Source organism: Lacerta agilis, chromosome 14 (assembly GCF_009819535.1).
Source record: "Lacerta agilis isolate rLacAgi1 chromosome 14, rLacAgi1.pri, whole genome shotgun sequence".
Classification (NCBI taxonomy): Eukaryota; Metazoa; Chordata; class Lepidosauria; order Squamata; family Lacertidae; genus Lacerta; species Lacerta agilis.
In genome coordinates, this window is record NC_046325.1 from 14,145,135 (window position 1) to 14,159,851 (window position 14,717).

A 14,717-nucleotide genomic window follows, 5' to 3' on the forward strand; every position below is an offset into this window, starting at 1 on the left:
AGTTATACAAAAAAAAAAAAGCATAGAAATGCTGTAAAATAAATACAAATAATTCCTAAAGCCCTTCCATATTTGTACAATTTGAGAATTTGAGATGGAGGCAAGCTTTAAAAAGTTACTCTTCTTATTTCTGGCTGGCTTTTTCCAGTCTGCTAGTAAAAGCAACTGGTCCTTTTATCCTGCAGCTCACTGGCCTAGTGAATTGCTAGGGAACAACCCATTCTTTCCCCGCACTGCTGATTCCTCTAGCCACTTGCCCTGTGCTTTCCTTTTTTGGTGACAGTTCACCTTACCAGCTCTGAAATGTGTGCGGTTTGCTCCTGAGCCGTGTCTGCCCAGCCCTGGTTAGACCCAGATCCTGTTTATTCCACCCCCCAAAAAAAACTTCACAACACTTTCCACTCAGCTCTCCTTCCTCAAGAGTGAGTCTGTTACTGCATTGGTCTTCAAATTGCTGCATAAGGACCAGCTACTGGGTTGCAGCTTCATCTAAGGTGGGTCACAACCAAAGCAGCACAACCACCATACAAATATTATTACTCCTCAAACAAAGGTTTGTGTTAAAAGTGAGTCTGAATATGGAAAGGTTAAAGTCTGCTGTGACCACATTAATGTGCACAGCCAGTCCATGGCGTTCATGCATGATTCCTTGTGTATCTCTTGTCTCCTCAAAACCTCCTCACCCCACAAAGCTAAGCTTTGCCCTGGTGGGGCTTAATGCGACCTCCAGGAATTACCCATAGCAAAAGCCTCCCCCCCCCACACCTCCAATCCTGCCCAGAACTCATACCCTTAAGGTGGAACACAAGGTTCTAAGGACACAGGGATCTCGCAGGAGCAGATCATCTCCAACTTTTACTTCCAAAACACGGAAAACAATTATTAAACTAACTGAAGAATAAGAATGCACCTTTCCAACAGGAAGCGTTTGATCTGCATGACTGCTGCCTGCAGACAGTGGTTGTCAAAAAAGTTTTCAAAATGGTAGAAGAAGAAAAAAAAATCCAAAGGCAATTTGGAGGGAGACCATTTGGGAAATGCCGAGGAGGAGGAGCAGCAGCAGCAGCAGAGAGGATTCCTCAGATCTAGGGAGGGGATCCAGTGATACAGACCCAGGAAGTATACAGGCAAGGGGAGAGAAGAGAAAGTAAACCACTGAAAAGGAAACTCTGCAAAATATTTTAAATGCTTGGGAAGGGGTCCATGGACCAGAGCCAGAAACCTGGTGTGAGGGAGGAATGAGTCTTATGCGGACCCGAGGCAGGTTTTTGCTAGGTAAGCCACAGGATCCAGGCACCGTCTGTGAAAGGGATCCCCTTGGGCGGGAAATTGGACCCAGGTGTTCAGCTGATATAGATGCGGTGGAAGTCATTGGCGCCAAAGGCCGCGTTGCACTTGGGGCACTTCCGCTGGCGGGTGTCGTAGCGTGTCTTGACACAGTCAAAACAGAAGACGTGGAAGCATTTGGTGAGGACAGCATCCTTCTTGCGGGTATTGCAGCAGGGGCAGGTCAGCTTGGCCTGGAGATATGGGACAGATAATTCGTGTAAGGTCCTTGACTTGGCTCTCCCCAACAAGGCTTGCACTGGGTTGCCAACCAACCAACCTGCTCCTTTCTCCTCACCTTGTATTCCTTGATCTCCTCCTGCAAAATCTCATCAGCATCCGCGTACACCTCCACTTTGCGCTGTTTCTCTAGCTTGCGCCGCAAGCGTGATATGTCCTCCTGAGGAAGGGATGCAAGTCAATGAATCCCAAAGGTGGTTAGCAAGACGGAAGGTAACACTGGCATACCGAGAAATAATTATCTGTAGCCATGAGGGCTAGTAACTTGCTTTTTAAAAAATCTAACATTTTCAACCAAGAAGAGCATTAGAGCAGCTGACACACTTGCAGAGGAGAACAAGTTATCCTCTTTTCTTCTAGTACCTGGGCTCTTTTGAGGTTGAAAGATTCCTTCTCCTTGGCTGCTCGGTTCTCGGCCATACAGGTCTGGATCTCCTTCAGCTTACACTGCACGTGCTCCAGCTGCACCTTCAAGTCCTCTGCCAGCTGGGCAGCCTCCACTGCCTGCCAGAAGAAAAGCAGCAGAAGCCCATGAGCCACCACCTCAGAATCTCCCAAGTTAAGGACCATCAGCTGCAAGCAGCCCCAACAAAGGCACCCCAGTCCTGGGGCTGTGAATACATAGCGCAATTGCACTGTGTGCATCCAAAAACTAGCAATGGGAAGAGAACGCAGTAGCTTGGGAATCTCTGCTTCTAGTTTCTAGCTCCCTAAGGTCATGGGGACCCACTGAGAGGGGATGGGCAATGCCTGGGGAAACTTCATAAGCAGATGGGCTGGGGAGAGAGACGGAACAGGATTTCCAGGTCTCGGGCATGCAATTGCCCCCAACCCCAAATACTGACAAGACCAGAATATGTTATCCAAAATATAGGAAGGATATACCATAGTTTCAAGATTGAAGAACTGAGCTTGTAAAAAGACTCACTGACCTAGAAAAGAATTTTGCTTTTTGGAGCACAAGTACCCACGGCCCTGATTGTCTCCCAAATTCAGCCCATGGCTCATCCCAGCTCCCTCTCCTCACCTTCCTCTTGTTGAGTTCCAGGGCCTGGCTGCGCAAAGTGAGCTCCTTCTCCACTGTGCCCAGATTCCCCTGCAGAACACGCTCCTTCTCCTCCAGCTTTTGCACCACCAACAGCTGGGTGTCCACCTAAGCATGGAAACCAAAGCCACAGCCTTCAGGACATGGGGCAGGAGCCTCCCCTCAAGACCCCCCCCCCTTGCCTCAGGCTCCACAACCCTGTGAGGAGGTAGGGGGACGGGCTCTGCCTTACCTGGGACTTGAGGGCCAGCACCTGCTCAGCCAACTCGTCCTTCTCCTCCCGCAGCAGCTTGTGGATCTGATTGGACTTGATGCGCTCCGACATCAGCTTGAAGTTGGCGTCATCCTTCTCGCGCAGCTGCTGGTTCAGCCGCATGTTCTGCTCTTGCATGTCCTCAAAAGCCTGGCCCGTCACGTCCATTTCGGACAGGAGAGCCTCCTCCTCCTGCCCCAGCAGAACAGACATAAGGAAGGGAACGAGATTGCTCAAGTTTTCCCTCCTTGCCCTTGCAGCTTCCCTTATTACTACACACACAAATACACACACACACACGGCTGGTAATTTTTTGGGGGATGCCTGTCAATCCCCTGGTGGCATCTGGACATCAGGCGATTGAAAGGTGGGTGGTCCTGCCCACCTGCCAAAGTTGCACTGCAGCTGTGTGGGGAAGTGGTGGCCAAGGAGCCTTGAATCCTGCACCCATCAGCAAGGAGAACTCATGCACATACTGCTGCTGCCATCAGAAAGCAGGAATGAATCTGACATGGCTCATCAGCTGACATGGCTGACAGGTGAAGGTGGTTTTGGAAAAAATGGCCTCATAGGCCAAACCCTGGTGAGCCAAAATCTCCCCTGGTCTATAGATGGCTACAGATGGACTGAAACAACAATCAGGCCTATGGGAAGGTTTCCACCCTGCAGCACAACTTACACCTACACAGGCTCCTCCCACAGCCAAATACCTGCTTGGTTGCAGCCAGCTTCTTCTGCAGGTGCTCAATTTGCTCCTCGGCCAATTTGATCTTGCGCAAGGCATCCTCGTCTGCCATTTTCTTGCTCTCTTTCTTCTCTTTCTCCTCCAACTCGCGGATCCTCACCCGCAGCTCCTCCACCTGCCAAGGGGACCGAGTAAAAGGGAACAGGGGTGACTCCTTATCCCTAGTCCCTCAACATGGTGCTGCCAAATTCATCAACCAACACTAAGGCAGGACAAGCCAAATTGCAAGCATCACAATATTATTCGCCCAACCCCAAGCCCCTTTTTGGGGAACTATGATAGCTACTGTCCAGACGCATCATTCACATCAACTTGCCCAGAATTAGCATGCCAATATGCTATACTGTCACTCAGTTGTCCACTATTGGGGGGCTTTTGGGTTATGTATTTTGTGTTTTGATACAGTGATCTTCGGATGAAGGGCGGCATATAAACTGAATAATAATAATAATAAACCCTAGAGAAGACTCTGACTCACTCATACTTCAAGTGTGAATTAGCAGAAAGGGCCAATGGGACCTGCACCAAAGCTTGACAGTGCCTAATGCTCATGTTCAGAGTGCCAGCCAGCCATGCCCCTTCCCAGGGCACAACTTTCCACATCCCTCCAGACCACCTGGCATTCTGCTCCTACCCAGCATGCCCTGTCCTTGTCAGGTTGTTTGTGGACAGGGGGACTCTTTTTGTACTTTCCGCGAAACTTTGGGGTCCCCCCCCCCTCGCCCAGCTTGCTGATATCTCCCAGCTACGCGTGGATAGCATCTCTTTAACTACAGAAGGATCCACACTTGAGAGAACCGAGATTGAGAGTAGCGCATTTGACCGAAGCAAAGAAGAGATGGAATAAAAGGGGGGCAGAGGAAGTGCAATCTTTGGAAGGAAGCAGGCATCCGTGTGCAGGTGGGCCACTCACCTCTGCCTTGGTCTTCTTCTCAGCGGCCATGAGCTGCACTTTGTCCCGCTGCTCCTTGGGTGCCGACTTATACATGTCCAAGAGTAGCTTCATCTCCTTCTGACTCTCCTGAGCCTTCCTGGGGAAGGAAACAGGGTCAGTGTGATGTGGGGTGGGGAGAGAACCTTGCACCCCACGATGCCAAGGTTTTCCCCGGACATCAACCATAGGGTGGCAAGCTTTTAAGACAGGGGTTATTGCTGTGAGACCTATGAGAAACTATGGGGGTGCAAAGGGAGGGTTCAAACTATCTTACAAGGAACCTCTCAGTTGGGGGGGGTAACTATTTCAGTGAAGTTCTAGCTTACAGGTATCTTTCTTACCTCCCCCTGGGCCCAAACACCAGAGTGAGGGGCCTGCCTCCTGAAACCCAAAAATCTTGGCAAAGCGTTTTCTGGGCCTCCAGCTCTTCAGCTGCAATAAAGCCCTCCAGAGCCCAATCTCCCTCTCTGCTGAGTGCAGAGGTTCAGCTGCTCCCAGGAGCCAAAGCACTGGCACAGATCCTCCAGGTTCATGGCCTTTCCTGAGGCCGTCATGCCCTACCCTACCCAGTGCTATCCCCCCAAAAATCCTTTGCATTTGTCTAGTCTTCTCTCTGCACAAGATTCCTCTCCCCACTTCCCCAGCCCCATTCTGAAATGGCGCCATCTTCCACCTCCCTCACTTGAGTTCAGTCCGCAGCTGCTTGAGCAGATCGGAATCCTTTTTCTTGGGGTCCTCAGAGCCTCCGCCACCCTTCTGCTTCTCCCGATCCCGCGAGGAAGAGGACGAGGAGGAGGACGACGACGAGGAGGCCTCTTTGTCCCGGTCCCGGGATCTCTCGCGATCCCCACTCCGTTCCCCGCCACTGCGCCCCTTGGACCGCTCAGGCTCCTTGGCGCGGGGAGGTGGGGGTGGCTGTGGGGCGAGGGGCTGTGGGGCAGGTGGCTCCTCTTCCTCCTTTTTCACCCCTTCATGGATTCCGAGAGGCTGGAGGGCAGCAGCCTCCTCTTTGGGCTCCTTCTTCACTTGCACCTCCTTGGGCTCCTTTTTCACCTCGGGAGGTGCTGCTCCCTCTTCCTCTTTCACGGTGGCAGCCCCTGGGGGCCCCAGCAGCCCTGCGGGGTCCTCGGCCCCTGGAGTAGGGGGTGCTGCTGTGGAGCTGGAGGAAAAGCCGCTTTGCTGCAGCCGAACCTGAGCAAAGAACAAACGGACATGAGCTGCAGGGTAAGGTGGCCATCACAGCACCTGGAATTATGGAGCTCAAAGCAGGGGGTGGCCTGTAATGGTGTTCAGTGGTTGCTCATGAGTAACCAGCCAGACTCCGAGGTTTCTAAAACTAAGTTTCTTTATTGTGCAGATATGTACAGTGCAGCAACAAAAAGTACGTCTAGCTCATCCTTCGCCATAGTCCAGGAATGGCCCCTTCCGGTTCCTTGCCCAGCATAAAAACCGCGGGAAGCGGAACCCCCGCCTACCCCCTCTGCGTCTTTCCCCCCTGTGCAAGTGGGGAGACGGAAGAGGTGCCTCCCCTCCAGCCTCTGCTCCTACTTCCCAGTCCTGACTCCTACTTCCCAGTCCCATCTCTCCCTCCCCACTAGAGGGATCACTGCCCTCCCCACTGGAGGAAGACGAATTGCTCAGCAGTTGAGGCAGGGGCTCGCGATACTGATAAAGCCCTGGAAACCCCTTGCCTTGTGGCGATGGCAGCTCCCTCACATGGCTAAAGGCCACTTACAGTCCCCAGCAGACTGTCATATGGGTAGCAAGGAGGAGAAATACAAAGAGAAGGTGGGGGCAGAAAGAAGGGCCATCGCTGAGTAATAGAGCATCTATTTTGCACACAGGAGCTCCCAGGTTCAATCCCCAGCATCTCCAGGTAGGACTGAAAATGTTTCCTTTCTGAAAACAGGAAGGACAACATTGAGCAAGATGGACTAATGGATTGGGCTCAGAGTAAGGCATCGTCCTCCATTCCTGTGAGAGAAGGGAGTGCTCTGGCCACTAGGGGCTCTGGCCCCATCCACCGCCAGCATGCAGCCCCCAAGAGATTCCTTTGGGGGTCATTCCCTGAAACCTCCCCCTCCTGCAGCCCCACCTTGTTGATCTCCGCCTGCACTTCCCGGAGCTTCCGCTTGTACCGCTGCACGTCGCCCTTCAGCTGGTGGTTATGGTTCTGGAGGCTGCTGATCAGGTGCCGCATCTCTCGATTAATGGGACCTCGGGTTTAAACGGAGGGAGCGGGGAAGAGAAGAGTGAGAATGAACAATTTGGTAGACAGATGACTGCAAGAGGAGATAGACTTCTGCAAAGGGCAGACCATAGAGCAGGGTTTCCCAACCTGTTTTTGGACTACAATTTCCATCACCCCAACCACTGGCCCTGCTAGTTTGGGATGATGTTCTTGTAGTCCAAGAACAGCTGGATACCCAAGTTTTGGGAAACCTGCCTTAGAATATTAAAGGGAGAAAAATATTCATTTGGGGCCAAACCATGAATGCTCAATGGGAAGGAATGCAGCCTCACCTGCTTGCTCGTTGGCGGCCAAGTTCTGCTCAAATTCAATGCGCAGCATCTCATATTCTTTGCGCACCTGGGCCAGGGTGTCCTCCAGCTGGATCACCTCCGTCCGCAACTTCTTCTGCAGGTTCAGCTCATCACTCTGTTGCAGAGGAAGATGGGGAGGGGCAAACAATATCAGCTGGGGGGAGGGAGAACAGGGTGCAAGACCACTCTTCCTCCTTGGTAGCTTTCACAGTCTGACAAACAGTGGGGGCTCTTCTGTGAAACTGCAAAACTGCTTTCCTTACCATTCTATCTAATGCTACAAAGCAAAGAGGTACAGGAAAGGCTTAAGAACTACCCTTTCAAGGGTTAGAGAGCAGGCACACACACTTCACAGGCTCCCTCACCTCCATGTGCTCAATGTGGCGCAGGTGGCTGTTCTTGGTGGTGAGCAGAAGGGCCCGGGCCTCGTCCAGCTGTGTTTTCACCTGCAGGCTCTCGTTGTACAGCAGCGAGAACTGAGACTGCAGCACTTTGTACTCCAGCGTCTCTTTCACCGCCTCCTCGGGGAGGCTCCGCAGCGCCACCTGCAGGGGAAGGGCAGAGAACAGGTGCCTGGGGGAGGAGAGCCACGGTAGCTCTCCACATCAACTGCCCCACGTCATCACCCCTGGGAGTGGTCTTGGTGGTTCTTTTAAAAGAAACATGCCCTATCCTGCATGTTCAGGTGTATTAAGTGTAATAGCAAGTGTACACAAAAAAAACCAGCAGCAGCAAATGGGTCAAAGGCTCAAGATTCTCAGCCTGAGGCTTGTGCCTTTCTGCCTGATTGCTGAAAGGCTTTGGATGCTGCATGCATGAGTATACGTAAAGGAGGCATCTGAAGTTGTTTGGACTGGTATAGTTCTATTGATAAATGGGGGGGGGAGTCATGGGTACATAGGAATCTGTCAAGAGCATTAGTCAATTTAGGCCAGCACATTTGATTGACAGCGAACATTTCCAGCCTTAGCTGGAGATGCCAGAGATTGAACATGCAACCTTCTGAGCTATGGGCCTTCCTCAAAGTCACTCTGGAATTCTTTTGCCAGGAAGCAAAGAACACACAGGTCCTGCTTTCTGAACACAATGCATTCTAAGAAAATCGTTCATTAGGCAAGGGTGCATATAACAAGTCAATGATTTTCATTATTTCCTATAGGAACATTTCTAATCCATGCTTTCTCACTCCATGCTTTCTGCCTGAAACTGCTGCAGCCAATCAGCAAAAGCCAAACAAAGGGGAAAATAGATTTGTCCAATCTCTCTTGCTCCCTGATTTGTCCAATCGCTCTCATTTCCTGCCATGGTTTTGGCCTGAAACAGCAGCTGCTAACCAGCAAAACACAAACAAGTAAAGAACTGGACAAACTCCAGCTGTTCGGATATCTGAGTCAGCTGTTTGTGAATAATTCTTTGTGTTCAGATATGTGAGATTTTGGATAACAAGTGTTCCGATAGCAGGACCTGCATGTAATGGACTGAGGTGACAAGAAGAAGAATATGAAACACTGAAGCACTACAGCTACACAGATGGAGGGGGCCTGGAAATGCACAGAACCAGAGCTCTTCAGAGACACCGCTTCCCCGCATCACAAGGACTAGAAACATAAATAATATCCCTCTCCACCTGCACCTGCAAAAGTGGCTCTAAAGCAGATTCTCCAGAACCACCATTCCTGGTCACACTAGCATATTTTCAGCCTACCACTAGAGGGCAATCTGCTTCCCTTCCCCAAATTCCACAGGAGGCTCTTCCTTACCTTGAGCTTCTCATTGGTCCTCACAGCCTGCTGCATTTCGTGTTGCAGTTTCTCCAGCTCCGCCATGCGGCTGTTGGCAAGCTCTTGGTGCTCCTCCAGCTCCGCGTTCAGCATCTCAAACTGCAAAAGCCCAGGCACAAAACTGAAGCAGGAAGATTCCGCAAAGGGAAGCACTTGGACCTGCAAGACTCGCATCCCAGCGCCACTGACACCCCACCCCACCCCCCAGTTGTTTTTCTCCCACTTACCTTCTGCATGCTAAGTGTGATCTGCCCACCCTGGAACCCGCCGGAACTGCCCGATGCGTAGTAACCCGAGTTTAGCTGCCAAAGGAGTTAAGAGAACAAAGTTCAGTGCCTTGTACACTACAATGAACAATACTGGCCCATGGGCTGGGTGGGGGGAATAGGGGGCCCCTGAAGGTCTTCGCTTGCCTGTTCCAGGGCCTCAGCCAGGTGCTTGTTCAGCTTCTGCTCCCGCTTGCGCAGCTTCTCGATATCCCACTGCAGGTCCTCGATGGTCGTCTCCATCTCCAGCACTTTGGTCTCGGAGGAGGTCACCTTGTCTTGCAGCTCCGTGTACTAAGCGAGCCAGAGGAGAAAAAGATGCAGACATGCCGGGCTTCAGAACGATTCTCTCCCACAGAGCAGCCTTGGCTGTGGGAAGCCCCCCCCCCCCCCGCACCCACTCTTTGCTGGCATCTGACAAGGAACCTACCTCCAAGGAGATCTTATGGTGCTTCTCTTGCAGCTGGGTGGTCAGGTCCTGCAAGTGCCGATTCTCCCTCATCAGGTCCTTGTTGAGAGACTTCACTGCTTCTTCCAGTTGGTCAAACTCCACTGGGGGAAGAAAGAGGCCCCTGAGAACCCAGGACGCCAACTCCCAGCCCCACCTCCCAGCAACTTCCTCAGCTGGCTGCTACAGGCTATTTACAAGTTTGCATTAAATCTTCTTACGATTCCTTCACCACGCAGGAACGACAAGAAAACACTGTGTTGCTTCCAACACCTCTCCCCTCAAGGAACCAGAATTCTGCATCTCAACAATCTCCCTTTTCCATTAATTTAAAAACTTATCTAGTTTCTCCACAGGTCCTATTTACCTCATGGAACACTTACGCCTCCATTTCTAACAAACCTTTTCTACTATCTATTCCACATGAATTCCAAGTCGCATTAGGGCTTTCCAGAAACACCCCCTCTGCCCCCAACCAGAACCGAACAAAATCAAACGATACCAAATAGAACATTTCTTGGTTTGCTTTGCCCTTAAAGCAAGAGAACTGTTTAGGTCAGCATCTTGGATACAGCTAGGAACCAAACCTTTTAATACCAGGCTTTTACCATCTCAACAGGTTAATAATAATAATAATAATACCCTTGAAAATCAATAAAGCACAATTAATAATAAAAACAGCATTCATGTCGGCATCAACAAAAGATCCCATGAGGTGACCCAACTGAACTCCAAAAGGACCTTTCCCCAAAAACGCTGCCAAAGTAGACAACTTTATCCATAACTGTTGCTTTTGCTTTGTTGCTTTTGCTAGCTCATTTCTATGGATTCTTTTTTTCTGTATTTTTGAAATTTTAATTTTCTAACTGATGCCTGGAGATAAAAGTTATGTAAAGGATCCTGGGAATGCTGTCAAAATCTACCTCACAGGGTTGTTGTGGGGATTAAATGATAAAGGGCAGAACCATGTAAAACACCTGGAGCTCCTTAGAGAAAAATGCAGGAAATAAATGCGATAAATAAAATAATAACAACAACAATAATAAGAATGCTTTGAAAGGTGGCTGCTCAGCCCAGCTCTGACATGGGGCCTGGCCTCACCCCGGGCGTGGATCTTCTGGCAGAGTTCCTCGGTGCGCCGGTGGATCTTGTCAGAGAACTCCACGATGCGGGAGACGGCGGCTTTGGAGAACTCCATGCGCTCCTGGAGCTGCAGCTCAATCTCTTCGCTGCTGCTGCTGGCCAAGGTAGCCAAGAAGGAGAGGGCTGGCTCGTTCAGCACAAGCCCCGCTCCGGCTTTCCACGGGGCGGGGGGGAGTAACGGGGGACAGGACTGCCTCTGTGGGGACCAGAAGAACACCAATGGTTACTGGCTCCAAGGACGGGAGCTGCATCTTCTCCCAGCATCCTGTATCGGAGAGAGCTGTGCTCACCTCTCCTCTCCAGCCCCTCCTGCCCCAGGAGAGTGGCATCCAACTCGGCTCCTGTCATCTCCAACTTGGGCTCCTCGAGAGCCTGGCCGCATTCTCCGTCACATCGCCTCAGCAGCACTTGCACGGTCTCATCTAGCTGTAGAAAAGGGGGGGAAGAGACAGCTTGAGAAGGACACAGGGAGAGAGAGGAGATAGGGGATGCAACAGGCAGGGCTGGGTGAATACCAAAACTATCCAGCTTCCAAACCATGCCAGTTATCTCTATTTGGCTTGTGCTTGTCACAAGGAAGGTGACACAGGAGCAACAAGGCAAAATATCGCTCCCCAACCACTTAGAAGCTCTGCTTAACACCCTACTGGTTTCTTAAAGCTTCCACCAGCTGCTGAACTGATCATCAATCTCATATTGTCAACTTTAAGGACTAGAAACTTAAGAAAAGGAAACGATCGGCCAGGAAGATGCCCTGACCTGCTTCCAGTAGCGGTTGACAATCAGGAGAGTGGCATCGTCGGTGGCCTGCCTCTTCTCCAGCTTTTCTATGCGCTCACGCAGCTCGTCCTCAAAGGCCTGCCGCTGCTCCAGGCGCTCAGCTAATTTCTTGTTCTTGAACTGGAGCACCTTGAGGTCCATCTCCTCCTGAAATAAAACAGAATGTCAGAATGTAAATCACAGCATGATCCTCGGCCGTTTCCATCAACAACTCCAAGTTCTGATGGTATTTCTACTAGATAGATAGATAGATAGATAGATAGATGAGACATCAACAGCAAAAACATGGTCCATCATCATTTACCCTAATGAGGCACAAAACTATAACTAGAATGAATTCCGTCCCCCCCCCCCTTTTTAATTGACCATTAATTCTAAAAAGGTGCAGATCAGTGGCAGAACACGTGCTTTATTTGCAAAGGTCTCAGATTTGAACCCCAACATCTCCATGGAGGATTAGGAAGGACTCCCTGCTGAAAGCTGGTGCCAGACACTGCCAACAATACCAATCAACAGTCTGAGTCAGTATAAGACAGTTTTCTGTTCTTTTAGTTAAAGATAAACATATTGCTGTAAAGATAGATAAACGTATTGCTGTACATATGCCTATTAAAGAGTGAGAAGGAGTCAATAAGCCTATTAAAGAGTGAGAAGGAATTTGCTGGCACTGATAGGGGAACCTATGGTCTCGCTCTTCATCAAGCCCCTCTCTATGTTACTTTTGCTCTCCCAATAAGGTTGTTGCTTAGTTGCTCGACTGCAATTCTCCTTGACATGGTACTTAATTTCTACTTGTGTGCAAAGCTAAGGTGAGGGAAGGCCCCTATAGAAGCCTGAGTCATTTATAGGCCACAACTCTACTTTTGTGAGTTCCCAGCAGCTGCTGCTGTTCTGACCAAGTAAAAACTGTCTTGAAAATCACAACTGGTGTGGTTAAAAGACGAAAATCTACCACAGGGGCCCGTGCCCCTGTTGAAAAGGTTCATGTCAGGAAGCAAACCTGGAAGCTGCTGTTTAACATTTTCCTCTAAAAGTGATGGGGGAAAGGTATTTCTAACTCCTAAATCTTAGCATCAAATTTTATGCCACCAGTCCTGCATATTTCAGATACCCAGCTACCAACATCCAGTTTCTAGGCAAAATTATAGGCATGGATTATTTTTTCTGGTCCTAACCTATATAATATTCTTTATTAGAGAGTTGCCTATTTAAAAAGCCTGATCTGGAGTACAGTATGTTTGCGCCCCTAAATTCCCAACATTTATTTCCAGAAGGGTTTTTATTTTTAAAAATCAAAACAATTAATCGCTATGTAGAAAGAGTTCTCTTCTCATAGTGCCCAGCCAGATGCCCATAGGAAGCAGGACCTGAGGGAAACAGAACTGTGAAGCTCAGATTCCCCAGCAGCTGATATTCAGTGCAAGCCGCCTCTGACAGTTGAGGCAGAATGCAGTCATAACTAGTGGCTGCTGACAGCCTTATCCTTCATGAATCTGTCCAACCCACTTTCAAAGCTATCCAATTTGGCAACCTTCGTGACACCTTGCAGAAGCGAATTTCAGGCTTTTACCACCACCTCCACCTGAGTACTTCTCTACCCTGCACTCAATCCCCTGGTCCTCACCGTGGAAGAGATGCCCCCCAGACGGATGGGTTCAATCAGGGTAGTGGTAGTCTTCTCCTCCCTGTTGGATTTCTTCTCAGGGGGCCCAGAGCCCCCATCCCCGGCTGCCCGCTTGCTCGCAAGTCCCGACATGGTGACTCTGAGCAGCAGGCGAGAGCAGAGGAATCAGGCAGTCAGCCAAGGGGGCAGCGCTTCAGCTGTAAAGGGAAAGGAAAAAAAGAGAGGGTGAGTTGCAGTTGCCCCCATAAGTAGACTAGTGTGACATTAATCCTCCCATAGTCAAGACCAGGTACTACTTCCCATATCTGGTCAGAGATGTAGAAAGAAGGGTATCAGCTATGCTAAGCAAAACACAGAGGGCAAAAGAGGTGTGTGGTAGGTAAGGAAATGCAGTGACATTATCAAGGGAATCATGGAAATTTTTATAAGAGGGCACAAAGGGGAATAAAAGTTGCAGATATGGCTACTAACTCACACACACCCTGTGTGCTCTTTAAAAGTTATATACCAGGCCAAAAACCAACAGGTGCCCCCTGCCACAGAGACAGTTAATGGGGAAGAGGCACCTGCTGAACCACGGATGTCTGTCTTGGTGCTGTACCAAGAGCCCAATCTCTGCCGGGTGCAGAGGTGTTGACAAGCAGATAAAAAGCATAGGCTTGGAGAAGAGGTAAGACTTAACAAAAAAAAAACAAAAAAAGAGGGAGTGAAGTACACTATGGAAAAATATTCTTAAATTGAGAGTTAACAAACCAAAATAAGGAGTGAAATAAGGGGGGGGGGGGGTAAAAATGGGAAGGAGGCAAACACTTCACGTCCTATTTTTAAGGACGCACTGAAGACCCCCCCTTCGCCCCAGCTTCCCTCTGGCATGTTTTTCAGGTGCGCGGGAGGAGGGGTCCCGTGTCCCTCCACCAGACGCTGCGGGAATTCGACTCCCCTCAGACCCTTCGTCGTGGGGAGACACTGGAGGTCGCAGTCCCAAGAGCCTCTGCAGGGCCAGAGGTTCCCCACCCGACCCCCGACCCTGCCAAGGACCCCCTCACAGCCCTGACAATTCAAGGGAAGGATGAGGCCACCTTTAAAAGGGCAGCATCGGAATACCCGGCAAGGCGGGCGAGGCTTGTTCCAGGGAAAGTTCAGTTAGGAACAATCCACACAGGCAAGGCGGGGGACCTCAATAAGGCAGGGAAGGCCGGGGGGGGCGGGGAGAGCGGGGCGGAGACCTGCAGGGAGCGTGCTGTAAGGGGGGGTCTGGTGTCGGGGGGGGGGGGTCTCCTCTCACACTCACCTGCCTGAGCGCCCCTCCCCCCCCCGCCTGCGGCTTCCTCGTCCTTCTCCCCCCGCCCCCCCCATGCGTTGCTCCGGCTGAGAAACGCTAGCGCGCCTACTGCGCATGCTCTCGCGCAACCATTCTCAAGGCCCAATCTTTGGCCACGACGGAAGCCAGAACCTCTTTGCCGAGTGCGCATGCGCAAACCCAACCGCAAGATGTTGGGCAAAGCGCGAACCAGGGCTGCGTTGGTTAACCTTACCGAGACGCCTTAACGGAAGCGCGCTCTGTGATTGGCTCTTTCTTTATCGTAGA

At 50.6% G+C, this 14,717-nt stretch overlaps 1 protein-coding gene across 1 annotated transcript; it reads right to left on the minus strand.

Moving 5' to 3' along the window:
- Positions 1–827: 827 nt before the first annotated feature.
- On the minus strand, positions 828–14,484 carry RNF40 (ring finger protein 40). Its single transcript, XM_033170793.1, is given in 21 exon segments — positions 828–1,520; positions 1,625–1,726; positions 1,930–2,070; positions 2,594–2,719; positions 2,844–3,056; positions 3,575–3,724; positions 4,523–4,640; positions 5,226–5,734; positions 6,639–6,760; positions 7,067–7,202; positions 7,453–7,632; positions 8,848–8,967; positions 9,096–9,170; positions 9,282–9,428; positions 9,565–9,686; positions 10,684–10,897; positions 10,899–10,921; positions 11,016–11,151; positions 11,485–11,652; positions 13,130–13,326; positions 14,421–14,484. Coding segments are annotated over 20 exon segments (3,111 nt in total). The 5' UTR covers positions 13,262–13,326; positions 14,421–14,484; the 3' UTR covers positions 828–1,343.
- Positions 14,485–14,717: the final 233 nt, after the last annotated feature.